The sequence below is a fragment of the Saimiri boliviensis genome, chromosome 11 (assembly GCF_048565385.1).
Source record: "Saimiri boliviensis isolate mSaiBol1 chromosome 11, mSaiBol1.pri, whole genome shotgun sequence".
NCBI classification, from domain to species: Eukaryota; Metazoa; Chordata; class Mammalia; order Primates; family Cebidae; genus Saimiri; species Saimiri boliviensis.
In genome coordinates, this window is record NC_133459.1 from 51,590,868 (window position 1) to 51,618,215 (window position 27,348).

Genomic DNA, 27,348 nt, shown 5'->3' on the forward strand with positions numbered 1-27,348 from the left:
TGGAAGGAGTTTGGGAGTGGGGTGCTGGAAGCAGGTGCCCTCCTGACGCTGAGTGACCCGGGAGAGGCCTGTCCCTTCCCAGGGCCTTAGTGTCTTCATAGGCACCATGGCGCAAGCCCCTCCCGACCCCAGAGCTGTGTCTTCTCCCCACGGCATATCTGGAACAGGCTGTGTGGCCAGGACCCTTCTGTGTGCCCTGCAGGCCTCCTGGAGGCAGCCTGGGGTAGAAGAAAGAGGGAGACCCTCTGGGAATGCCCCTGGGCACGCCCCTCTCTAAAGCCAAGCATTCACCACGGGGAGCCAGACTGGGAAGAAAATCTGTGCTTCTTTGGGGACCGATCTCAAGGCCCTGCCTGCAGAGCAGAGTCTAGGCCAGGGCAGAGAGATCTGTCCACACTGGACGATGCCCAGCCGCACTGTGGTTGTTGAGACAGGCTCCTGGGCAGGCTGCTTGTACTGTCTTCTGCATGTGACAGCTCAGACAGGCCTGTTCTTACTGTGATCACCGGGACAGGCTCCTCTGCACTCTGGCTGCCCACACAGGCCTGTCCACACACTGGCAGCCTGGATGGACCTGTCTACACTCCAGCTGCACAGTCAAGCTTGTTAGATTCTCACCACCTGCACAGACCTGTCCATATCCGGGCTGCCCAGACAGGCCTGTCTGCACTCTGGCTGCCTGTATTAATTAGCCCGGTGGCTATTATCATATTTGCTGGCTAGCATAAAGTGTTGGAGGCCACAGGAAGTGAAAAACAAAACCTTTATTTAGTTATCACTGAATTTGCAAACACGGAAAGGAATAAAAAACCCGGCTCCACTTGGACACACAGGCCTTTGGGGAGTTCTGACACCAGGGCCCCACTGGCAGCTCTGCCAGTGCGTCCCGGCTACACCTTGCTCCCGGAGTCCTGGCTTGCCCACGCATCCCGTGGGAGGCTGACCTGGATGTGTCGAGGGGGACTTTCAGCTCTAGTAAAGACATCCGCCTCCGCATCCAAGGAGCTTTGCAAGAGGCAAGTGGCAGGACAGGAGGGTGGACGCACTGTGGCCTGGGGATGGCAGCGGGGCTGGGCCCTGGGCTGCTCCCCGAAGGAAGAGCGGTGTGGATGAGGCCACCTGTTATGGGGTGGGGCCTGGGGCTGGACACAGCTGCAGGCTGCCCCGTCCTCCAAGAGGAGAGGTGGGGCTTGAAAGACTTGAGTTGGTGTCTTGACCTTAACGTGAGACCTTGGACAAGTGTTTTCAGTTCTCAGAGCCTCAACCCTGTCATCTAGAAAGTGGGGCCGGACAACCCCTGCCTGCCACCCTCACCGGGCTCACGTGGGGAAACTGTCACAGTGGGGCCCATCGTGCCCTGGTTGCGGCTCCCCCATGCTGCCTTTCCCTTCTTTGAGACTCCATTTTCCATCAAGTGGGGTTAATTCCAGCCTCTTAAGAGTGAGAAAAATATGTGGTCCTGGCCCCTGTCAGCCACTCAGGAGGGTTGGAGAGCTGAGTTCCTGCTCAGGACCCTGTCCCTGGAGGCCTCGCCCACCCCTGCCACACTGCAGGCTCAGACGTTGGTCTCCAGCTCGCTGATCTGGATGGTGCAGTGGTCCAGACGCGCAGCGGCCGGCTCCTCGTCCTGCTCCACTTGAACGGGGACGTGGTGGGGGCAGGTGGGGCCCAGGGTGAGCTCCGAGGCCTCAGCCACGCTCTTCACGCAGCCGTTCTGCTGGGCTGCCACGATCTCTTGGAGGCTCACTGGCTTGGTCTCTCGGGGCAGCAGTTTCTGGTGAAGGGAAACAGGCTTTGGCAGCAGTAGGAAGGACTGAGGTTAGATACTAGGGAGGACTGAGGGTCAGTGCGGCAGAATGAGCTCAGGGCTAGGAACCACGAGATGGATTTTCCTGCAGACATGCTGTGTGACCTCGGCAGGCTGCAGGGCCTCCCTAGGCTCCTGTTCCCAAGCTGTCCTGCCTCCCATTGGAGCTGCCTTAGTAGAGGAGGGGACTCGATCCACAGGGTCGGGTCCAGCTGGGGAATCAGTGGCTCCCCTGCCTGACGTCAGCTTTTTCCCCATGATGTGGGGACAGCCTTCTCCATTTGCCCACAGAAGGAGCCTAAAGCCCTCATAGCCTGCACAGACCTACCAGTGTTCACACTGTGGCTAAACTGGACAGGCCATCCCTACACTGGAGTGTAAGTTCCACGAGGGCAGGGAATCTTCTCACATTTTGTTCCCCTGTTCCTCCTGTGTCTATATCAGCGCCAGCCACAGTGGGTGCTCAATAAATAGATGTTAGAGGAATTAGTCACCCTGTAACAGACGAGGAGGCAGAGGCCCAGAGGCGTGAAGGGAGGGATTGGCTGGAGGCTGCCCAGCTGGTTGGTGGAAGATCTGGTGTCCTGCCCACCCCACCTGGCTCCACCCTCCTGGTGGCCTCTGGACCTCACTGCTCTCACCTCGGTGCCTGTGTCTCGAGCAAAGTCCTTCCGACATATGTGGGCCATGATCCCCGCTGCCAGTGCGTCACCCAGCACGTTAATCATGGTGCGGAAACGGTCCCTGGTGAGCCAAGGGGGGCGGTGAGTGGTGGGCACTTGAAGGGGAGTTGGAGGAGGGCAGTGCTCAACCCACTGCAGCAAAGCACGGCTGGTGACCAGCTGTTGTGCAGAGCCTGCGGCCAGGTGGCTTCCTGGCTCCTCCCAAGCCCACCCTTTGGCATCGTTGAAGCAGCTTCTTGGCATGTGGCTGTGGGTTCTACAGGTCCCTATGTTAAAAGGGTCAGGCTTGGTTTAATGCTCTGCTGTTTCTGTGTTGAAATTCTTTATAGGTTTAGAGTCTTGCTCTGTCACTCAGGCTGGAGTGCAGTGGCACCATCTTGGCTCACTGCAATCTCCATCTCCTGGGTTCGAGCGATTCTTGTGCCTGAGCTGCCCTAGTATGTGGGATTACAGACACATGCCACCACTCCCAGCTAATTTTTTTTTCTTTTAGTAGAGATGGGGATCTTGCTATGTTGCTTAGGCTGGTCTCATATTCCTGGGCTTGAAGAATCCTCCTGCCTCGGCCTCCCAAAGTGCTGTGATTTACAGGCGTGAGTCATCACGCCTGGTCTTTACAGCTTTTGGACTGGGTTCCACATTTTCATTTTTGAACACTGGACCCTGCAAATTATGCAGCCAGGCCTGTGCTGATGAGTAGGGCACTGCCACGGTGCCTACAGACGCTAGGGAGGATGAGGGTCAGTACAGCAGTGAGACTCCATTTTCCATCAAGTGGGTTAATTCCGGCCTCTCAAAGGTGAGAATAATGTGTGGTCTTGGCCCCTGTCGGCTGCTCAGGAGGGTTGGAGAGCTGAGTTCCTGCCTTAGGCCCCTGCCCCTTGAGGCTTTGCCCACCCCAGCCTTCTACCCTGGGGAAGGGACTCAGCCCCTCACCCCTGATCCCTGCTGCCTTTGAAGCCAGCCCCTCCCAGAGGGCTAGAGCTGGGGACAAAGTCCACTCACAGAGCCCAGTCAACTGCAATGATGAGGGTGATGTCGTCGGTGGGGAGTCCCACGGAGGTGAGCACGATGACCATGGTGACCAGCCCGGCCTGGGGGATGCCGGCTGCTCCGATGCTGGCCGCAGTGGCTGTGATACTGCAGGGAGTGGGGAGGGGGAGAGGAGCAGCAGGAGGGCGGGTGCCTTGTCAGAGTCTGGCTCCAAGGAGGAGGCTGAATGTCAGGGCCTCTGGGACAGCCATTTGGGGAGGGGTGGTTAGGAATGTTGCGCCAGGGAGCTCTTGGGGTCAGGTCCTTACTCATAGTCCTGCAGCCCCATGCACCCCCATTCCCAGTCTCAGGAGAGCTTCTGGGGAATGTGCAAACGACTGTGTCTGGAGCTGTGCCTCTATGGGTTCCAGAAAGCTCTATTGCTGTGAGCTGCCCGGGACTCTAACTGTCCACCATGCGGCTCTGCCCGCCTCCCTCTGGGGCCTGGCCTCCAGGATCAGGCCTGTGTGCTTGGCTGGCCTGGGAGGCCTCCATAGCCTCAGCCCGACCCCAGCACCCTTTCCTCAGCTCCTGCCACACCAGCGGCCTCTCCGAATCCTGTCCCCGGCTTCTGCTTGCCTGGTGCCCGCCAGCAATGCCCTCCCTCCCCACCTGTCCTCCAGGCTCTGAGCTCTCGGCCCTGGCCCTCTGCCCGCTGCGCCCTGAACCCAGGTTCGCTTGCCTCAGTGGCCCCTCAGGTTTGAGAGCCCAGGAATCCCCAAAGCCCCCAGCCCCCACCCCATCCACATAGGTGCGGTGTCAGGGGGCACCTGATGGTGATGATCTGGCCAAAGTCCAGCTCGTAGTTGTTGACCTGGGCGATGAAGATGGCGGCCACGGCCTCGTAGAGCGCAGTGCCATCCATGTTGATGGTGGCACCCACGGGCAGCACGAAGCGTGCGATGCGCCGGTCGATGTGGTTATTCTCCAGCAGGCACTTGAAGGTGATGGGCAGTGTGGCTGAGCTACGGGCAGAGGGGCCGGTGTCTGCCCAGCACCCTCCTCCGGGATGGCCGGCGCCCCTGCTGGGAAGCTCACCCCACCCACGCAGCCACCCCGCCAGGAGTGCTGCTGCCCTGAGGTGCTATCTTGGCAGGAGGGAAGGACTGCGGGCACTGTGTGCTCCCACTTGGTTCTTCCTATGAGGGAGGTGTTTGGGTCCCTTTTACAGATGAGGAAGCTGACACCTGGAGGACAGAGCTGACCCTTGTCACACTACTGTGCCAAGGGATATGGAGGCCTGAGCAGCAGGCTCTGGGCCAGGCTGCCCGGGCTTAGATTCCAGCCTCCCGCCAAGTGGCCCTGAACCCTGTGCCTTAGCATCTTTGTCCCCAGAATACTTGGATCACAGAGGTACTAGGAGGATTAGACAACTCTGTGCTTGGACAGCACCTGGCCCGTTGACCTACTCAGTCAATGGTGACTGCCACCCTATTGTTACTATGTTTGTCCTGAGAGCTTCTAGTGGCAGTGCTGGGACTGAAATGCACGCTGGTGTGCCCCATGCCTTCCTCTCCCCTGGACTTCTGCCTGGGAGGCCCGTTCTACTTGCCAGAGCCTCTCAGGAGCCCCAGACCTGCTGGGCTTGAGGCCGCAGTTCCTGCTGGCAGGAGATGACTAGGGGGCTGCTGGCTCTGGCAGGCTTGGCCTGTGGCATGGGAGCTGGCATGTTTGGGGCTTGGTCCTGTCCTCTGACCCCCTATCCTCAGGAGGATGTTCCTGGCAATGGCTTCTGGGCTTTTCTGGGGTCTGCTCCTCCTCAGTCCTGCCAAGTGTGGGTGTCATATGACAGGCATGCAGGGCATTCTACAGATGGGGAGTCTGAGGCCCAAGTGAGGGCTGGAGGGAAAAGTGAGGCCTTCGGTGCCAGAAAGATGTGGCTTGAGTTGCTGCGACTTCCTTAATGTGGAGCTCAGACACTTGCTGTGGGAAGAGCCACCCTGCCTTCACAGGGCCAGATGCTCCGTAAGTGGCCACTTCCTTCCTGCCCCCTCTAACAACGACGTGGTTTGCACAACTCTAAATTCCTGAGGTCTCTGCACTGGCCTGTGGTTTGGGATCCTCGAGGCCAAGTGCCGGCTCACCTGGCCCAGCCTGGCAGGGAGGAGCTCAGCCTCCGCAGCAGCCCTGTGAGCTGGAGGCTTCCCTGGTCTGTGCAGGACGAAAGCAGTGACCAGGCACAGCAAGTGAGTGACGGAGCCATGACTCAAGTCCCTGAGGTCTAGCGACACTGCCCCGTTGTGATCGGACACCCAGCCAGGATGTCTCAGCAGCAGTGGACAGGCAGAGCCTCTAGAGCAGCGCAGGGCGCGGCTCGGGGACAAGCACTGTGGAGGCGTAAGGCAGCTGCAGCGCGTCGCTGTGACTTCCCACAGACTCACAGCGCTGTTTGCCCTGGCGTGTGGAAGCCGCCCCGTGTGGACTCAGTGTGCTTGAGGACCGGGGCTGTCAGGGAGGGGGAGGCCTCAACAGAGGCTGAAAGTCCCCCACATCAGTCTTGCCACCCTAGTACCAGCTGTTCCCGAGTTTGTGGGGTGGGCCGCACTGGCACTTTGGTGGTTCTGTGGCGAAGGGCAAATGATGGCTGGACGGATGAACAGGGCTCAGCCCCTCCCGGTTCCCCACTGTCCCCGGGGCTACCTGGAGGAGGTGGCCAGTGCGATGAGCAGGGCCTGCAGGATGCCGCGGATGAAGACGATGGGGTTCTTCTTGGTGATGAGGAAGTAGAGCAGGGGCAGGATGAAGAGCCCGTGGAGCACCAGCCCGCACACCACGGTGATGGAGTAGAAGCCCAGCTTCTTGCCGACGGCCCTGGGGTCGTCCATCTCCAGGATCTTTCCGGCGATGAGGAATACAATTCCGAAGGGGAAGTACCTGGGGGCGGCAGGGCAGCCAGGCTCAGACACCAGGCAGGCAGGGGGCCCACCCTGGCCCCACCCTGCGTCACTGTGCAGACTTCTCCTCCCTGAGCCTCCCGGGGCTCCTGTGAGGACAGTGAGACTGTGCCAAGGTGCCCGACCCAGGCTCAGCACATGGCATCCTTCATGCTGTTACCTCCATCACCGCAGCCCCAGACAACCTCTGCCACTCGTCCTTCCCCTGCCCTGCCTTCAGGAGGCCTCCATTTCAGCCCCAGCCACACCACAGCCTACAGGGTGAACGTGGGCAGAACTTCCTCTGCGTTCCTCACTGAGCTCCTGAGCTCTGAACTCTGGACCAAGGAACAGAAGCTGGTTCTCACCGCCAGCTTTCCTTTCTCCAAGAGCTGAGCTGAGGAGGCTCCATGTGATTGCAGCAGAGCTGGGCTGAGCTCTTACACCAGGCTGGAAGGGGCAGGCCCAGGGCAGGAACCAGATCTGGCTGGGGCTGGGGGACCCATGGGAACACATGTAGCTCTGGGGACCTGGGCCAGGGCTGAGGCTGGGCGCAGTTTTCCGCTCACTCCAGGGGAGCAGAGTGTGGGGCCACGTCTTCCCTGCACCCTCCCAGGGTGGGCCAGGGTGAGGGGGGTAAGTGAGGAGGCTTACCACACTGCCACGGCCACGATCTTCATGACTGACTCATTGAGGCACTGGCAGAAGCTGACCAGGGGGGCCCCGCTGTCACCCATGCGGCCCAGCATGATGCCTGCAGATCAGGGACACACGAGCATGTCACAGACGCCCCAGGCTGGGGTGCAGGCACACTGTGGCAAAGCAGAGACAGGCCCTTGGGCCCACATGGGTCTTGGCACGGTTGTCTTCCCAGCCGCCCTGATGCTCCAACCCTCCCTGCCTCCCCACCCCCCTCCCTCTCTCCTCCTCCCTCCACCACGGTGCTCTCCCATCTTCCTCCTTCTCACCTTTCTCCACGAAGCAGCCAATGTCACCTCCTCAGGATAAAACACTCCCTGCCAAGCACAGCCCTGGCTTTGCCGTGCACTTAGGCCGTGACACGCCCCCTCTGCCTTACCCAGTTCAGGTCTCAGCCAGCTTGAGTGGGCCCTGCCTGCCCCTCCCTCTGCTCCTGCCGGTCTCACTAGGCCCTGGCACCATGGGCCTTCTTTAAGTTTCTGGAAGGAGTCCAGCTCTTCACCGCCTCAGGGCCCTCGTGTAGGCCGTTTACAATGCCCCAGGCACCGGCTGCCCGCTCTCCACGGGCCTTGGAAGCCATCCCCACTCCCCTTTGTGAACTCCCACTTACTCTTCAATATCTCATCTCTTAGGGTCTATTACAACAGAGCTGTCCGGGGTTTTTCCATCTCTTCTATGAGAAGCTTAGCTCAGCAAGAGCAAGAGCTGCATCTCCTTAGCTGGCGCATGTTAGATGCACAGTGAGCAATGCGAGTGAGGACTAAAAACGTTCCTGACGATCCTGGTACCTCCCCCCGGCATTCTAGGCCTTCCTTCCCAGCTTGCACGCACCAGAAAAGGGCGGAGTGGGGCTGGTTCTGTGCGGTGAGTTCCATCAGGCCTGTCCTGAAACAGGGCCTGAGTGGCCTTCCTCCCTCCTGGTGAGACCGACATGTGGAGCAGAGCACTCTGCAGCTGCTCTCATGAGGCCCACTGTCATGGCGCTGGGGCTCAGCCAGGGAGGCAGGGTGGGATTCAAACCCTGGCCTCCCTGTGGGACCCCAGAGAAGGGCTGTTTCCCTGTCTTGAGAAGCCTGAGCCACACAGTCCATGGAGCAGCTACCCTGTGGTGATGGGGTGAGGTGGACAAGAGAGGCTGGAGGTGGAGGTGACCCTGGGCCTACCCCTGGCCGGCTACCTGTCCTCTTGCAGCCTGGCTGGTGTGGACCCAGATTCCCCTGCTGGCTCCGCCCTCCCCAGGCTCCACCGTGAGTGGGCTTCCTGCCCTCCTCAGGTCCATTTGGATTTTCCCGGGCCATCCAAGAGCTGGCTGCTGGAAACCAGTGTGCATGGAACCCTGGCTTGGCGGGGGAGGGGGGTTCCCTCACAGCAAGGCCAGCAAGACCTTAGCACAAGCCACATCCCAGGGATGGGGTGGAGAAAGGAGGCTGGGTTGAGGGGACCAAAGAAAGCCCTGCACGGAGCTGCTGTGCAAGTGTGCTCACTCACACGCGTGTGCAGACACTGGCATTTGCACCGATGGGCACAGGCACCAGCAGATGTGGGCACTGACAGGCACAGACACACAGAAGCAGGAGTGGGCACACGCAGGCATGAGCACCCACAGATGCAAGTGCACACAGGCATGGACAGGACAGGCGCACACTGATGAGAGACACAGAGACGCCAGTGCACACAGACGCGGGCACAGGCGGGACAGGCGCATGCTGATGCGGGACACAGGGACGCAGGTGTACACGGACATGGGCATCGGCAGACGTGGGCACATGCAGGCATGAGTACACAGACTAAGCCACATACCGCCTCAGTACACTCACACAAATGTCCACGATGCACGGACAGTTCCACATGCTCAGCAAACGCTCAGTGAGTCAAGTTCAAGGGTCTGGGGTTCTTTTGCTCTGCCCACAGATGCCCTTTTCCCATGTTCCCAGCCCTGAGAGAGGCTGAGTTTGGGGACTGCTTGTCAGATGTGCTGAGAGGCACTTTTAGACACCGTCTTGTACACACCCGGGTCACTATGCTCTGGTCCCTCTGCATGCCTGGCGTTTTGGCCCAGATGAGAAGAGCTCCATTACCCATTGTCACCTGGTCGTCCACCCATCTCCCCACCCAGTCTGCTGAGTGCCTGCTTTAGCCATGGCAGCGGTGGGCTCTGGGGTGGATGGAGACAGGCCTGCCTGCCTGCCTTCGTGGGGCTGCCTGAGACTGGGCAGAGGGCAAGCACTGATACCCTTGCAACAGTCGAGTGCTCACAGAGTAAGCGAGCAGGGTAGCCTGGAGCACTCGGCCTAGTCTGGCAGGACTCTCCTGAGGGCCTGGCCCTTGTGGGGAGTGCCCTGAAGATGGGCACACCCTGCTGGGGGGGCTGTGCAGAGACGGGCACCCGGCCGGTCTCACAGGGTTCTGCAGCCAGCACTAGGGGTTCAGCCCCTTTCCAGGGATAGTGGACAGAGCACGGTCAGCCTTGTGACCCTCTGGGCGGGACACAGCAGTGGGGACAGCCCTGGAAGCTTTCTAGGCAGCCTTCACAGGAACCAGGTGAGGGATCGCATGGCCTTGACCCGGGCTGTGGCGTGGGGAGAGGGAAAGGAGCGGCTTGGAGGGGACCTCAGGCTCAGACCCTGCAGGACGCGGAGGGGAGGCCAGGGCCGAGGATGAGCTGGAAGGAAAGTCAGCTCCCAGTTTCTTCGTAAAAGAGGAGGACGGTGAGGTCTTTTTCTTGACGAGAAAACCCAGTGGAGGAGTGGGGGCAGCGGACAGGGCACGTCCGCAGGCTTGGTGGGGTCTGAAGCTTGTATAGTTTGGGGCCCCTCTTTAAGAAAAATTACACAAAATTGAAAACACAAGGTGTGGGCCAAGGAACTTGCATAGGTGGGGGGCCCTGGCATCCCAGAGGAGGGCAGCAAAGGGAAGGGTGGGGCAGGGATGCCAACTGTGGACCCTAGAAATGGCCCAGACAGGTCTGAAGGGCAGGTGCAGGGAGAAGCCCTTGGGGCAGGGCGGGGAGGTACAGGATTTAAAGAAACAGGGGTGTCCAATAGTTCCAGTTCTTCGAGGTAAACCTCTCCCTTTGGCATTCTCCCAGACCTCAGGAAGAGGGGGAGGAGCAGGCTGCTGTGAGGGGCTGGGGCGCGGTGGAGCCCTTGCGGGTCAACCAGCACCCCGTGGAGCTGAGGGGGAGTTCTGAGGGAGGAGCATCCAGTCCGGCTAAGGATGGGAGGTGCTGTCAGTGCTGGAATGGGGATCTGGAAGATGGGGTGACTCCGGCTTACTCAGATCATTGGAGGAAGCAGCTGCAGGGCACTGCTGGGTGGGTGGGCAGCACATACCCATGGTGGCGGAGAAGAAGACAATGCCCAGCACGTTCATGCCATCGCTGGTGCCCGGCTCCGACTTGTAAATGATCTCAGGCGGCGGGGTCAGATCCAGGGCGAAGTTCTGCACACGAGAGCCATTCTCCTCCTGGACCCCATAGATGAGGATCCGCCGAGGAGGGGCCTCCTCTGGTGCCACCTTGGGGGACTTGACAACCGGAGTGGTCTTGGTGCGGTACTGGTGGGCAACACCCCACCCAGAGAGAAGTCAAGGCCAAGCGTTGTTATTAATATCAATTACAATAACAGCATCTTGAAGGCACATTTGTATCTGCTCCTATACTATTTGATTGACAGTAACTGTGTGAGTCAGGCAGGGCAGGAATTACTATGAATATTTTACCCAAAGCAAGCTGCAACTCCTTCCTCCACCACCACACCACCCAGCCGTGCTGCCTCCTGCCCTCATTCCTCTTCTTCCTTCTATACCTCATCACCCCATCTGGGCCACGAACCTGGCCCTTCATCCACCCAGGTAACCCTTTATCTACCCATCTGTCCCCTCCCAACCATCCACTCATCCACCCACCTTGTGGCCCTCGAGTCCTGCTGCCTACCAGGTGGAAACTTGGACCTTCTCTTTTAAGAAGCTTAGCCTGCCCCACGCCTTCTTGATTTGGTGAAGCCCAGGCATGAGGAAATGGCCCTCCTTAGCCCTGTACCCTTCCCTCTCTGCCCCCAGAGCATTCATGGGTCTCAACCCCTCATCCCTCAGGTACTGGGAGCCCAACAAGGGAGCCTCCTCTCCCCTCAAACCTCACTGCATCGATAAGGCCAACCACTCAGGAAATATATGAGACCTGAAGTCTCTGTGCTTCCTTTTTCTCCTCTGTAAAATGGGATCGTGATAGCATTTACCGCATGGAATGAAATGAGATTATGTATATAAAGTGCTTACAACACTTCCTGGCATGTGATAAGCCCCATGGAAGCATGACTGCTACAGTCACCATCATCACCATGTTGAACACTGTGCTGGTTGCTGGAGACACGCAAATGAACCTGACATGATACTGCCTTGGGGACGGAGTGACTAATTGGCTGAAAGAGTTAGACAACTTTACAAAGAAGGGGACATTTGACTTGGGTCCTGAAGGATGAGTAGGAGTTTACCAAAAGAAAAAGGGCATTCCAGGTAGTTACGAAGTAGAGCAACATTCTTTCTCTTTCTCTCTCATAACCTCAATGATTCCCCATCACAATAGAAACTCGCTAGCCCAGCAGTCAGTGCCCTTCACAATCTGGCTCATTTCACAGATGTTAGCAGAGACACAGTGATTTGCTGAAGCTTTCACAGCTCCCTATTCAGAAGCCTCCTCTCTATGCCTCAGCCACTTCCTTTGTGTTCCCAGGCTCAACACAGGACCCAGCCCAGGAAAGAGGTTCGGGAAACCCTTGCTGGATTAAGTCAACCAACCAGCTGACAGTTTATAGAAAGGGAACAAGATTTGGAAAACAATCGGAAGGGCAGGCAAACACTGATGCACAAGGACATTCACCACAATTTCTACAAAAGAAAAACCTTGAAAACCACCTAAGGGAACACTGAAAGGGGGAATGGGAAATAAACTGCAGCCCAGCCTTATCACAGGCCATTATAGTACCATTAAATATTGCACTTTTTAGGAATATTTCATAACCGGGGGCAATGCTCGTGATATAATGGAAGTGAAAGAAATAAGATGAAACTGTCTATCCACTACGATTATAATATTACTTTAAAAATATATAGTGGAAAAAGACTAGAAATATACCATCTGCTACCAGGGGTTATGTCCTAGAACTGAGATGATTTTTATTTGCTGCTTTATGTTTTTAGTATTTTCCTAATTTTTTATATTGAACATCACTATCATTCTTGTTAGAGGGAAAATTATTACTTTAAAAAGAAAGAGAAAACAAGCTGAGAAGACAGGCCTGGGTCTAACTACTGGCTTTGTCATTTACTAGTGGTAGAACGTTGGGCAGATTATTTAATCCTCGGGGCCTCAGTTTGCTCGTCAGGAAGCAGCGCGGGTCCTACCTCAGTGCTGAGTTACTGTGAGGATGGGCGAGGTGGGGTAGGCGTGAGCAGAGCGGGCTCTCGGTGGAGGCTTCTCTCCACCCTGCACTTTTCATCGTGAAAACTGGAACCCAGGACAGTTATGTGGCCACGGGGGGCTCTAAGGATCTAAGTCCCCCAACGTGCCCTTCCCTCTAGCATCCCACCTCCAGGAGACAGCACAGCTGGCTGCACACGAGCCACTTTCCAGCCCGGCCACTAGCCCAGCTGCCTGCCCTCCTGCCGGCTGCCCCTCCCCTCCCCTCCACCGCCCAGGGACTCACTCACCTGTTTGAATGTGGCTTCTACTAGGTTAGCTGGGAACATGTTCCTGGGAAAAGAATCAGCAATTGAAAAATTCCAGAGCCCGGGACAGGAGCCGAGGACTTTCCCGCATCACCAGCACCTGCTCCCCCCGAGACTATGCTGCATACTTTGCAGTGCCAGGCATTTGTCTATACTGTTCCCTCTGCTGGAATGCCCTGCCTGCCCCTCTGTCTGCTGAACTCCTCAAATCGACCACAGATCAAGCACCTCTTCCTCATCTGGCCCTCCCTGACTGCCCCACGAGACCCGGTGGCCCTTCTGTGTGTGGGTCCCAGCACAGTGCGGTCGCTGACTCACTCGTCTGCCTCCCCCATACAGTGGCCGCCTTGCAGGTGGGACTTGGTTGTTCATGTCCTCTCTGTGGGGGACCTTGCACATAGGTGGGCTCATTATTCTTATTATCATATTTTATTATAAAGCTAAAGGTGAAGGAGTCTTTCTAACCAGATAAAAAACATACTGTAAAGATGTAACTGCCAAAACTGCAATACTGACACAGCTGTCAATATAATAGTCCATGTAATGGAAGCTGTAGCCCAGAAACAGAACCTTGTACATTTAAGTATTTCATACTTGATAAAAGTTATTCCATAAATCAGTGAGGAAACAAAGGATTCATTATAGAATACTGTACAGCTGACCAATTGTTTGGAAAAATAGATGTTAGATCCTTACACCAAAATAAATTCCAGATGGTTTAAAGAAATAAATAATTCTTTGAAAAATGAAACCAGCCGGGGGCGGTGGCTCACGCCTGTAATCCCAGCACTCTGGGAGGCCGAGGCGAGTGGATCACCTGAGGTCAGGAGTTTGAGACCAGCCTGGCTAACATGGCGAAATCCCATGTCTACTAAAAATACAAAAATTAGCCAGGTGTCGTGGTGCTTGCCTGTAGTCCCAGCTACTCAAGAGACTGAGGCAGGAGAATTGTTTCAACCTGGGAGGCGGAGGTTGCAGGGAGCCAAGATTGCACCACTGCACTCCAGCCTGGGGATAGAGCCAGACTCTGTCTGAAAAAAAAAAAAAAAAAAAAAAAAAAAAAAAGGAACCGTAAAAAGCTAGAAGAAATATAGGTTGATATTTTATCATGTCTTAGTATATGAACTGACTCTCTAAGAACAAAATGAGCCATAAATCAATATATTTTACTGCATGAAAATGAATACATCCCTAATGCAACATAGCATCCTGGACTGGATTCTGGAACAGAGAAAAAGGACATTCGTGGAAAAGCTGATGAAATCCAAATGGCATCCATACTTAGTTAATAGTGTTGTACCAATTTAATTTCTCAGCTTTGACAAACATTACCATAGTTACGTAAGCTGCTGACATCAGGGGAGGCCGAGTGAAGGGTGTGTGGGATCTCTCTGTACTGTCTACAACTTTTCTGTAAACCTAAAACTATGCTAAAATGAAAAGCTGATATGCTTAAGCTCTCTAAGACATATTGCAATACAAATAAAACCACAAAGCAAGTGACGAGATGGGGAGGCTGTGTGACCAAGCTCTACCATCCTAAATCTACGAAGAGTGTTCACAAATCTTGGCCCGGTTTCTGCGTTCTCTAGCTCCTCTCATCAGAATATCAGCTCCGTGGAGGACAGAAACTCTGTGTTTGTTCACTGCTGTGTCCCCAGCATTGGGAAGAGTTCTTAACACATAACAGGCACTCAGTAAATATTTGCTGCGTAAACCAATGGACCACAAAAACTCGACAGGAAAACGGTGGAAAGATAGGACCAGGCAATTCGTGTTACAAAAGAATAAAAGCCAATGGCCAAAAAGGCTTTTAAAAATGTTTAGTTTCATCAACAAATTCAAGCTAGTTCCACCTGTTCAACAAATTCAAGATATTTCCATTTAAAAATACTGACAAAGCATTTTTAAAACCACAGTGTGCAGTGTGGGAGGTTTGGTGAGATGGGCACCCTCACACAGTCCCGGCGGCCACCTTTCTCTAAAAGCATTTGTGTCTTTGTCTTCGCAATCCCCTTCTCCCTAGAAGAGGATTGTGAGAAAAGCAAACTCTGAGGTTAGCAGCTGCTAGGACGTGTCGGTTGTGTGCCGGCTGTTCCTCCAGCCTGCCACCCTGCACTCACACTGCCTCCACCTGGCTCCTCCTCCTCATGCTCGTCCTCAGCATCTCTTCCTCCATTCAAGACTCAGCTCACACACACGTGGAGAACATTTGAAAGGTGGGAAGAAGCCAAATGGAACTTATACCTAGTGTAGACATTTCTTTACAACGACAATAATTTTAACCGTGGGCCCTGGCAGGGACAGCCAGCTGCCCACATAGTCTCCATTCCCCTGTCCTTCCTTAAGAGAAGTCCTGTTATGCTGTGGGGACCAAATGGGACCTGCCACCAAGCCCTGATTCCCGGCCTCTCTTACTAATGAGGTGGCCATCGAGAGGTGAGTGGAAGTTGCTGGGTGGTGATTCCTGGAAAACTCTCGAGGAGGCGCCTGTTCAGCCAGGACTCTGGTCTGTTCCTCCAACTTTCTTCTTTCCGCCTGGAGATAATAGCTAGAGCTTGAGCAGCCTTCATGGACCATGAGACTCAGATGAAAGCCAGGCGCTAAGCATGGCAGAGCACACAGGTGGACGGGGCAGGGGACTCGTGACTGCCAGCTGCCCACCTCCCACTTCTGGTCTGCTCTTCAGGAGCAAATGCAAGACTTCACCTTGCCAAAGCCTCTGCTGATCGGGCAGCCAAAAGCAAGTCCTGCCTCGTGTATGCTCATGATAATAACCAATGATTTTATCCTGCAGATTTTAATCAAGAAGTATACCTTTGATTATTAAATGGGGAAATGTACATTTTCTCTTGTCTTGGAGCCTTTACGGGGAGACTTTTCTGCTTGTCCCATGAGGTCCGTGCTCCTGGTGGCGGCTACATAAACCACAGACAGAATGTGCCTGGGGACATTAGTAGCCATGCCTATCAAATGCCTACACACTCTGCCCTGTGCCCCCCTGCACATCTTCCAGGTAGGACCAGAGCCCACCTCTCAGCTCCCCTCTGGACTTGCTACTTGCAAATTCTCACTGAGATCGTCCCATCCCACTCCTAATAATATGTCCCCAAATCAAGCCCTAAAGGTGGGAATTGATCCTTCCCAAGCACAGCCCGGAAGCTTCTTCCAATCCCTAAGAGGGTAGCTGGGAGCTATAAATAGAGCCAAGTCATTACTTAATCTCTGTGGTGTTTTAATAAGATTGGGAAAAAAAAGAGAAGGGGCCAGCTTTGATTAGCGCTCTGCTTGGGTTTCTGTTTTGCGCGCTGTGCTGTGAGCGGGTGCCAGCGTTCTGGAGACCCCCGCCCCTCCGGCCTGGAGCCCTGGAAAATGAATTCCTGTCTGGGCAGGTCATCCAGGGACGCAGCCTGTTGTGTTCCTCTGGAATCATCTTTGAGGCATGGACGCAGATCTTTGCCCTGAGGTGTCCTCACTTGTCCCACTCGCCCTGGTTCTTGGTTCTCTGCCTGGTCTGTTTTCGTTCGGTCATCAGCACCTGCTAGGCACAAGCTCTGGGCCAGGGCAAAGGTCAGCAGTGCGGCCCTCACTGCCAGTGTCCCCATCTCCTTCGCAGCCCCTCAGAGTACCAGGAGTGGCCGTCAGTGGACCCACTTGTCTGTCTGTCCTGAGAGGGTTGGCGGCCCTGGGCGGGGGTTGGGGGGACTTGTACTTGCTCCCCAGGTCCCAGCACAATGTCTTCACCCAGAGCAGTAGCTGAATACGGGGGAGCTGAATGTAACCGAAATGACCGTGCCCTTCCCAGGCCAGGTGCCTCTGCTCACCTTCCGTCCCCTCCAGCCTGCTCGAATCCATCCTTCTCCAAACCCACCAGCTTCCCACTCCGAAAGCCTAACAGCCAGCTCCTTAACCTGGGCTCCCTGACTTCCAGGCTGGGCTCTGCCCAGCCCTCCAACCTCATTTCCCAGAACCCACCTCCAGAAGCTTCGGCTCACGCCCTGCAGCCTCCTCACTGGCTCATAGGCCTTGGTGTTTCAGAACCACAGAGCTAGATGGGATTTTAAAAATCACTGGGGAAACTGAGGCCTACAGTGGGGAACTGGCCTGCCCAGGGTCACACAGTGACTTATTCTTGTCAGAGTAGAGCTGAAGCCAGAGGTCTCGTAGGTTCTGGCTCCCTCTCCCAGGATGCCTGCGTTCTCTCCCTGTAGCCTGGCTCCCTGACCAAGAAACTGGGAGAGCGAGGCCCGACACCCAGCTGTGAGAACAACTCGCCTCAGGGTTGAGAGCGGTTGGGTAGGGCTGGGGCGGGGGCTCGAAGCAGCAGGATCAATTTTCACCACAGAAAAGCAACCAAGAGCGGGAAACACTCTGGAACATTTGACTGTGACACGTGTATCTGATCCGGAGCCGCGCAGCCCTGAGCAGGGCAGGCAGTGGTGAGGAGGGCAGACCGACAACTCCTTCCCCCACGTGGGGAAGCCATTCTGAATCATAAGACCCAAGAAACCATGAATCACGGTTACCAAACCCCAGAAATAATGGGTCTTGGAGACGAGGTTCCTCTTTCCTGGGCTTCCAGGAGCTCATTCTCCCAGTTCTCCGCCTGCCGCTCTGCTCGCCCCGCTCTGTTTGCTGTGCGAAACCCTCAGTGCAGCCGTGAGTCAAGGCCCGCCCCAGGCCTCTGCACCTGCTCGCTGGGCGCATTCTCCCTGGGCCATCCCAGCTCCTCCTGGGGCTTCAGACCCCAACTCCACTGATGTCCCTGAACCCCACGTGTGCATTCAGCAAGCTCTGTGCACCCATTCAGTGCCAGGTGCTGTTCTAGGCTCCAGGATACAGCAGGGAACAGATGTTAAAGAGCCAGGCTTCACAGGGCATGTGGCATTCCAGGGGAGGTGGGAGAAAAAGAAAGGAACACACAGATGTGATCACGTTGGGTGGTAATAAGGGTGATGAGGAAAAATGATGCAAGGGAGGACGGCAGAGAGACAAAACCTGGGAGGCCCCAGGAGAGGTGACACCCAGGACAGATGTAAATGGAGTGAGGCAAAGAGGTGCACACTTTCTGCAGCAAGGGCCACCCAGAGAGGTAGCAATGACACCCAGATGGGAAGGACAGCGAGGTGGGTGGGGCTGGAGCCAGGGCAGGGAAGGGGAGAGTGGGGGCGGAGGTCAGAGGCTGAAGTGCGTCAGCAAGGGCCTGTAAGCCACAGTGCAGGCTGTGACTTTGTCGCCATATGCTGCGTTGTGAGCAGATTTTGAAAAGGATGCCTCTGGCTGCAGTGCTGAGAACAGACCACAGGAAGCAGAGAGGAAGCGCGGCCAGGCTGGACACCGGGGTGTCCGTGGCTGGAGAGGCAGGGGAGGCGGCAGGGCCATGGTCTGGCATTTGGTTTTCAAGGTAGAGCTCACAGGATTTGCTGAGGAACTGGCCGCAGGGTGTGAGAGGATGAGAGCTGTCAGACCAAGATGGGTAGCGCTGAGAAAAGGGAAGGTTTTTTAGAGAAATCCAGAGTTGAGCCTGGGCCTGTCACCTGTGAGATGCCTCCAGACACTTTCTGTGAGAATCCGGAACTCAGGCGAGAGGTTTCCAGAGTCCAGAAGGTGTTCAAAGCCCTGGTACTGAGTGAAGTCTTGCCAGCCAAGTCAGCACACCGGAACAGACTTACCTGGGCCTCTTTCTGGCTCCAGACCCTACAGGTGACAGCCACGCAATAGGAACAGCATGGCAAGTATTTTAATGATCCTTAGTTCATCATACACTCTAAAGCAGGTGTCCCCAAACTGTGGCCCACGGGCCACATGCGGCCCCCTGAGGCCATTTATCCGGCCCCCCGCCGCACTTCAGGAAGGGGCACCTCTTTCATTGGTGGTCAGTGAGAGGAGCACAGTATGTGGCGGCCCTCTAACGGTCTGAGGGACAGTGAACTGGCCCCCTGTGTAAAAAGTTTGGGGACGCCTGCTCTAAAGGGTAAGAGAGAAGCTGAAGATTCTCCTGGAGGAATGAAGGGAGTGGGAGACTGACTGCATTGATGGCCCCAGTGTCTAGACTCCATTTGCCTTGGAACTTCAGGGTGGCCCCTTCCCACCGTGAGTCTGGGGTTGGTCACCTGACTTGCTTTGGCTAAGAGAAGAGGACATTAGCGGACTTGCTGAAAGCAGAGGCTTAAGAGACATTTGCATGTTTTGATTTCCTCTCTTGTTCCTCCATCTTCGTTACATTAAAAAAAAAAAAAATGTGGCTGGGCATGGTGGCTCACGCCTATAATCCTAGCACTCTGGGAGGTCGAGATGAGTGAATCATGAGGTCAGGAGTTCGAGACCAGCCTGGCCAACATAGTAAAACCCTGTCTCTACTAAAAATAAAAAAAAATTAGCTGGGCGTAGTGGTGGGAGCCTATAATCCCACCTACTCAGGAGGCTGAGGCAGGAGAATTGATTGAACCTGGGAGGTGAAGGTTGCAGTGAGCCAAGATTGTACCACTACACTCCAGCCAGGGCAATAGAGTGAGACTCCATCTCAAAAAAAAAAAAAAAAAAAAGCCTAGGCTAGCTCTCTCCTGAAGTCCTGTCACCACCATGAAATCTAGGTTGGCCTGCTGGAGTACAAAGATCGCAAAGAGTGTAACTGAATCATCTCAGCCAAGACACCCCCAGACCAACCACTTCTGTGGGTTTTCTGAAGCCCCTCCTCTCTCTCTTGCATCTCTCATCTGCTGTCCCCTGGACTCAGGCAATCTCTGTTCCATCTGGCTGGTTGAGCCACCAGCAGCCTGCAAACACATGAGTGAGCTCAGTCCAAATCAGCAGAACTTTCCAGCTGACCTGTAGACTTGTAGCTGTCATTTTAAGCTGATAAGTGTTGGGCTTGTTTGTTACATAGCAGTAACTAGCTAATACAGGGAATGAGAGTTTCTTTCGAGAGTGGGTGGGAGCCTGTGTGCAGGCATCTGTCCCCATGGGAGAGGAAAGGAATGCTTCTCCACAAATTTAAGCCAAGAGAACTATTGAGAGACCTTGGCTTGAGTCTCCCAGGATTTGAGGAATGTAGGGGCTGGTGCCTGACTCATGTCCAAAGGCCCTGGGAAAGGCCAGCACTTCCAACAGGGGTATGTATGCATCCCATGGGCCAGATATGACTCAATAGGGTCACCCAGAGGGGTGAGGTGGCCCCAGCAGAGGAGTCAACCAGAGCTCAGGTAGAGGGAGGACATTGTAAGTAGTCAGATGGAACAGAGATTGCCTGAGTCCAGGGAACAGCAGGTGAGAGACGCGAGAGGAGCGCCGGAGAACCCACAGCAGTGCTCCTGGAGAGACATGACCAGGGAGCACCTGCTCCAGCTCACCCCACTCTGAATCTGCGCGGCCCTTCCTGGCCCATTTCCTCACCTCTCACCAGGGAGCAGGTGGAGCAGGAGAGAGAAACAAACTCACCGTGACCCTCTTCCCACTGCAGCTTTCCCAGTCTCAGACCCAAAAGGCTAGGACATAGTCAGTCTAAACTGCATGTGTCTGTAGTTTTAATGTTAGGCCTAGACTTCTTAGATCTGAAATTGACTGGAAAGTGAGAGGCACTAAAAGGCATTCCCTGAGCCTTCCAGTGCTCCCCGGGGGTAGCCTGTGGAGCCCAGCAGACCATTCCCGGGTGGGGCTTCCCGGGCTCCATCCCAGCCCCTGCTCTCTCACCACCTGTCCTGCCAGAGCCCCTCTGCCACCAGGGTTGCACCTAACACCTCTCCCTGGTGATTTCCAAACCTCTATCTCCAGCTTAGACTCCCCCATAAGACTCACATCCACTGGCCGACCATGAGTGGACATCTCCCCCGGGATGCCTGTGCCTACTCCAGACCATCTACCGCTGGTGACCACCATCCACCTGGATGCATGGACCGAAACCTTCACGCTGGGTGATCAGCACAAACCCCACCTTCGTCTCGCCTACCTCCTGCTGAGGCTCCCTCCCGAGCAGCCCTGCCATCTGCCCCCTCTCTCATCCTCAGGGCTACCACTTGGCCCTGTCCCTGGCTCTGCCTTCCCCTCTAACCTCCCACCAACACTGACCCCTGGCCAGAGTGAGCCCTCAGCATTGGATCATGCTGCTCCTCTTTTAAAACCCATTTCCTGTGGCCTTTTGGCCCGGTTCATGGTGCCCTTTGAGATCTGTCACCACCTGAATTCTCCAGTGGCGTTTCTGCCCACCTCTCGCCCCTTCTGCTCTCTCACACAGAAGGGCTATGGCTTCTTCCCGACATGCTTCCTGCAGCTCAGGACCTTCCCGCCTCTCTGTCACCCCAGGCCTGCCCTCCCCGCCTCCCCGCCTTCCCCTGCCTTAGAAGGGCAGTGGCTCCTGCTTCCACCGGCAGCCCCAGGCCCCCATTGGTCCCTGTCTACTTGCGGGTCTTTCTTTTTTGCGAGACGCTTTCCACTCTTCCAGGGCAAGGGCTGGCTCTGAGTCCCCGGGTCCAGGGCCTGGCACAGAGCTCGCACTGGTGAGGGGTGAATGCAGGAAGGAGAGGAGCAGGGGTGGCCTGCAGGGAACCTGGGGAAAGGGAATGGGAGGCGGCTGTGCCTCTGGGTGTGCAGTGCTTCCCTGGAGAGGGAGCCTGGGTCTGAGAAGCAAGGTCAGCAGCACTGCCGTGGCTAGGGCATGCGCCGCAGGGCAAAGGACACTGTCCTTGGAGTCAGACAGGCCAAGGTTGAATTGTATCTCCGCTACCTACCTACTGGTGACTCTGGAAAAGTCACAGCACCTTTTTGAGCCCCATTTCCTCATCTGTAAACAGAGGACCAATAAAGAAAGGGTGGGGGGGCCAATAACCACTGGTCTCCCACCCTCCAGGCTGGGCACCAGCAAATGCTCGCAGATGCCTGCTCCACACCCAGCCACAGGCAGAGAGGCGCAGACCCTGCAAGTCCACAAGGTGTTTCCAGCCTGGTGGGGCAGACAATGCAGCGTGAGCCCGGCAGGCAGCCCAGAGAATCTCAACCCACCAGGGTGATCATGGCCTCCGTGTCTGCCTCGCTCATCACTAGGAGTTCTCAAAAGCAGACCCGAGCACCCGCATCCCCACACCCCATCCTGGCCTCTGGGGGTCCTGGCAGGGCAGGCTCGGGCCTGGCGTTCCCGAGCAGTGTGTTGGTGGCCATCGTTACCGGATGAGGTCCAGCAGGGCATCAGCCGAGCTCATGACGGGCTTCCCGCTCTGCTCCGCGGTCTCCTTCTGGGCCGCGCTGCCGGGGTGGATGACGGAGACCATGAAGATGCCCACGACGACGGCCATGAAGGTGGTCCACAGGTAGTACGCCACGGTGAGGATGCCCAGGCGGCTGGAGGTCTTGGGGTCCAGGGAGGCGAGGCCGGACATCAAGCTGGGAGAGTGAGGGGGTCAGGGGCTGTGGTGGGGAGGCTGGGGTCTGGCCAGGCACTCAGAGCTCACTCAGCCTCTCCTGGCCATGCCCAGCTGCCTTACAGTGCTCCAGGGAGCCCCATTCCCCCAATAATCCAGTTCTGGGCTCCTTTCAGCCTCTCTTTCTGCTCTGCCCTCTTCCCATGCCCCAGGGCACAGAGGTGGGGGGGGTTATGCGGGTGGGATCTGTACCTTGAGGCCTCTGTGCTTGCCATTTCCCATGCTTGGTGTCCTCTCAGAAGCTTCCTTCACTCGCCTGACCCTTGCCCCCAAGGCAGGACCAAGCTTGGGCCACCTCTGGGGTGTACCTGCCTTTCCCCCAGCATGAGGAGCCCATTCCAGGGTTTCCACAGCCCCTGGCTGCTCCATCAGGAGCCTGCCTGTCTGTTGGTGAGAGGAGGGATGGGTCTGACTTCCCTGTGAGTTCCTAGTGGATGATACTGCAGATGGTTCCTGCAGGCTCCCGTATGAGCTCGTGAGGGAGTGACAGTACTGGGCTGTGGGCTGGTGACCTGGGTCCCAGCTCTGCCAACCGGCTGTGTGACCTCAGGCAAGCAAGTCACTCCCCCATCTTTGGGCCTCAGGATCTCCATCTGTAAAATGGGGCCATCTTGGGTTCACACCTGGGCCCAGACTCTCCATCATGGGAGGCTGTGTTGAGAGGGCTTGTGGGTCTCTCTCCTCTCGGCTTCTCCCCACCCTGGCCACCCTGGCCTGGGTTCTCTGCCCACCAGTGCAGGTCAGCCCCGGAGCCCTGGAAGCCCAGAGCGCCTCTTCTTGCAGCTGTTGTGGGGGGTGTGGGATGGTGAGGGGTGTGGGGGGAGTGAGAGATTAATTAAGGAAATGCCTGTGCTTTGCTTTGTTGCCAAAAGGATTTTTCCCCAAAGCCCTTTCATTTTTTCAGATGAAGAAGTATTTGTCTGGTTTTAATCATGTAAACAAGAGCAGATAATCCCCAGCCACGCTCCTCTTATCATTAGACCACGTAGCAGCATCCAGCCCCAGGCTGAGCTCGAACGCCAGCCCCCTTCCCCGGTGGGAGCCACCGCCTGTGAGGGCCCTGCCCTGCCTGCTCACTGGCACAATGCTTACTCTTCTGGTAAGACACAATTTGAGTGTCCCCTCCTCCAGGAAGCCTTCTCTGACCACTAGGCTGAGTGAAACCTCCTTCTCTCATTCCACAGTCCCTGTGCCTCCCATTGTCCCTGTCCCCACCTCACTGGACTGCAGACTTTTTACTGGAAGCATCTCCAGGGTTGGGCCGGGTTCTGATTCAATGCTGGGTCCACAGTTTGGTAGCAGTCTGCTGAGTGAAGGAGTGAATGAATGAATGAATGAATGAGTATTTACAATCTCTGTTCATCCTCATCTGCCAGGATGCCATATGTTAGTGATGGGCTTAGGGTGGGTCTTAGACATAAATCCTGAAGGGCTCGTAATGGGATTGTGCAGCCAGAGGAAATGGGGGCTGCCCTGCAATCATTATCCAAGACAGAGATGATCCCAGGCAGGGCCGGCACATCAGCCCAGGGCCAAACAGTCCTCCCACCGCCACAGAACCCCCCACAGTGGGGTCCAGCTGTCTCAGGCCATAGGAAGGCCATACCCCCCAAGAACAGGCCCTGCCTGAGGTCACACAGGACAGCAGTGCCCAGCTGGACCAGAACTTAGGGCCTGACTCCAGGCCTGTCCTCCTCCATTCATGTGTGTTCAAACCTTTCGCAAATGCCCACTCCGTGCCATGCCCTGTGCCCACAGGAAGAAATCAGAACCTGTCCCTGACGTCAAGGAGCTCCCAATCTGCCAGGGAGTGGGGAGGGAGACAGAAAGGGTGCTGGGCCACAAGCACGCTCAAGTGGCCCCTGGACTAGGTGGGAACATCAGGACCCCAAGGGAAGGGGGGACAAGGAAATGCTGTCTTTATTCAGAGAAGGGGGAGTCACTTCTAGCTAGAAAGTCAGGAAGGGCTCCCTGGAGGAGGCGGCATTTGAGCTGGCTCTTGGACATGAGAGAGGATTTGGAGATGGGGCAGACATGTCCAGCAGTGTGACAACAGAAGGCGGAAGGGAGGCTGGAAAGTGTGAGGGCACTGTGCTGTTCAATGTGGTCAGGGCTCAGGTGATGTCTGTGGATTGGTGCTAGATTGGTGATAGAAGGGACAGAGAAGATAGACTGAGCTCAGGAGTAGGGTGGCCTTCAGTGCCAGGTCAGGGGGACTGGGGAGCCACCGGGCCTAGTGGCGCTTTAGCTCAACTCAGGCAGCAGAATTTGCCGGATGTCTAGACGGGAGAACTAACAATTCCTTAGATTTGAGAAGATAAAAGTAAACACAGTGTCCTGGGTGGGTCACTGAAGTGGCATTTGTAAGAACAAAAACCTGGGGCCAACCTAAGAAATCACCAACGTAGTTTAGATAGAAAGGGATGGCGGAGCAGGCATCAGGAGTGATCGCATCCCTGCAAAGATGTTCTAATTCAGTGCTAAGTGAAAAAGCAAGTTACCAGATGGTTTGCGTCCCTGCAGCGAGCCCTGGCCTCTCCTGGGATGGAGGCCCGCTCTGGATCTATGGTCGAGGCACACAGACGTGTCTAAGGGACTGTGTGGAGTGGGGTGCGCATGAAGACCGGGTTTCAGAAAAGGATAAAGCCCCCTAAGAAGGCTCCCCTGAGGAAGAAGAGGCCCGACATCAGGGTGACGCCAAAGCAGGGGCAGACTGAGATGTGGGAGGGAGTGTAGATTCTAGAAAGAGCAAGAAGGATCCCTGAGATTCTAGAAAGAGTGAGAGGGACCCCGGCCCCACCCTGGGGCCCCCATCAGCTCTGTACAGGAGAGCGCCCATGGACAAACTGCAGAGAATCCTGGGACCCAGGCTGTTCTGTGCTGGCGCCTCCTCCCTCCCTCCCCGAAGATGGTGGAAGGGAGACGTGAGCAGCCACGGGAACTGCTGCTGACAGCTGGCAGCGCAGGCCAGCCTCCCTGGAGTGCCAGGGCCACTGCAGCGGAGGGTGGAGGCCGAGAAGAATGGGAGCCGGGTATGCAGAGGGCATGGCTTCCACGCGGAGCTCACAGGCACAGAAAGGAGGTGTAAGGCCTTGCCCTTTGGCTTTCGGAGGGGTTCCTTCCCGCTCGGGCTCCTGGAGGTCCCATGCTTCAGGGCCAAGCTGTTAAAGTGACTTTTATGACAACTTACAGCTGGGGCCCAGTGGTGGTCGGGAGACCAGGTCACACAGACAGGCACAGAAGCAAGCAAACTCTATAGGTAGTTTAACTGTTATCTTTGGGTGTTATGGGTAATTTTTTTTTGAGATGGAGTTTTACTCTTGTCGCCCAGGCTGGAGTGCAATGGTGTGATCAGCTCACTGCAACCTGAACCTCCCAGGTTCAAGTGATTCTCCTGCCTCAGCCTCCCAAGTGGCTGGGATTAACAGGCGTGTGCCACCACACCCAGCTGATTTTGCATTTTTAGTAAAGATAGGGTTTCTGCATGTTGGTCAGGCTAGTCTTGAACTCCCGACCTCAGGTGATCTGCCTGCCTAGGCCTCCCAAAGCGCTGGGATTACAAGCGTGAGCCACTGTGCCTGGCTCTGTTTTCTTTGTAACAGTCCTTAAAATTGCCTGTCCTTTCTAGATTGAGCCTGTCTTCTTGTGTGTTGGAGAACACAGCTCCTGGAGGACGTGGTAGCCTCAGAAGCCATCATCCCTCTGGGATTCAACTGTTCCCCACACACCTGAACACCCAGCTCACTGGATCTTTAAATAACCTTCTGAGTGCAGCACTGTGGCGTTCCACTGCAAGCCACATTTATAATTTATAATTTTCTGGTAGCCATATTAAAAAATTAAAAACAAACAGGTAAAATTAGTTTTTTGGTGAAATTAAGTTTAATATTTTATTTAACCCGGTTTATCCCAAATATGATCATTTCAATATGTATAGGTATAAAAATTTTTAGGCCATGCGCAGTGGCTCACGCCTGAATCTCAGCAATTTGGGAGGCCAAGGTGGGCAGATCACCTGAGGTCAGGAGTTCAACACCAGCCTGAACAACATGGTGAAATCCCATCTATACTAAAAATACTAAAAACTAGCAGGGTGTGGTGGCACATGCCTATAGTTCCAGCTACTCAGGAGGCTGAGGCAGGAGAATTGATTGAACCTGGGAGGCAGAGGTTGCAGTGAGCCAAGACTGCGTCACTGCACTCCAGCCCAGGTTACAAGAGCGAAACTCTGTCTGAAAAAAAAAAAAAAAAAGTGTACTGCTTCAGGTTTTAAATTTTAACTTAAATTAATTAAATAAAATTGAAAGTTGAGCTCCTCAGTTGCACCACCCACATCGTGAGTCTCAGTTGCCTTCCTCTGACTGGTGGCTGTTGTATTGGACAGCCCAATATCACAGATCTCAGTTACAGGCAGGGAAAATCAAGCACGGAGTGGTGGAGGCAACTGGCCAGGCCACCCAGCTGGTGAATCATAGCGTCAAGATTGGAACAGGGATTTCCAGTTCAGAACCTTGTGGGTTCCCCGCTCCCACAGTGCCTCTCTCAGGTACAGATCTGGTTTAACTCCGGTGGGGGAAAGGATCTGGTTTGGGCTGTGAGTTTATTTTTTATTACTTGCTTGAGAGGGTTTCACGCTGTTGCCCAGACTGGGGCTCAGAGGCACGGTCACTGCTCACTGCAGCCTTGACCTCCTAGGCTCAAATGATTCTCCCACCTCAGCCTCCCAAGTAGCTGGGACTATAGGCAATCAACACCATGCCTGGCTAATTGTTTAAAAATTTTTTAGTAGAGATGGGGTCTCTTGATGTTGCCCAATTGAGCCACCCTTCCCAGCCGGCTATGATTTTAAGGTGATCCAGGCCACATAAAGCCTTTTCAGTTCAATCTTGGAGTTCACAGCCTGCCTGTGGTAACGGGCCTCAGATTTGTGGTGGTGAGCTTCCCATCATTGGCGGCATCCAAGTGGATCCTGGATGGCCACCTGTTGAGATGCTAGATGGAGGCTTCCAGATAGAGTGGGAGGTTCCAAGAAGATGACTTCAAACATTCCTTCTGGCTCTGTGATTTATGGTGAGGGAAGAATAGGTAACCACTTCTCTCCCACTCCAAGCTTGGCTGGG

The 27,348-nt window shown here is 55.5% G+C and overlaps 1 protein-coding gene across 1 annotated transcript in view; it reads right to left on the minus strand.

Moving 5' to 3' along the window:
- Positions 1-915: 915 nt before the first annotated feature.
- Positions 916-27,348, minus strand: part of SLC1A7 (solute carrier family 1 member 7) — a 48,906-nt gene continuing 22,473 nt past the window's right edge. Inside the window, 12 exon segments of the mRNA XM_010348872.3 lie at positions 916-1,774; positions 2,449-2,551; positions 3,496-3,630; positions 4,293-4,563; positions 4,566-4,598; positions 4,601-4,642; positions 4,645-4,661; positions 6,163-6,396; positions 7,050-7,149; positions 10,427-10,649; positions 12,801-12,843; positions 21,975-22,190. Coding sequence (XP_010347174.1) covers positions 1,556-1,774; positions 2,449-2,551; positions 3,496-3,630; positions 4,293-4,563; positions 4,566-4,598; positions 4,601-4,642; positions 4,645-4,661; positions 6,163-6,396; positions 7,050-7,149; positions 10,427-10,649; positions 12,801-12,843; positions 21,975-22,190 — 1,636 coding nt within the window. The 3' untranslated portion in view covers positions 916-1,555.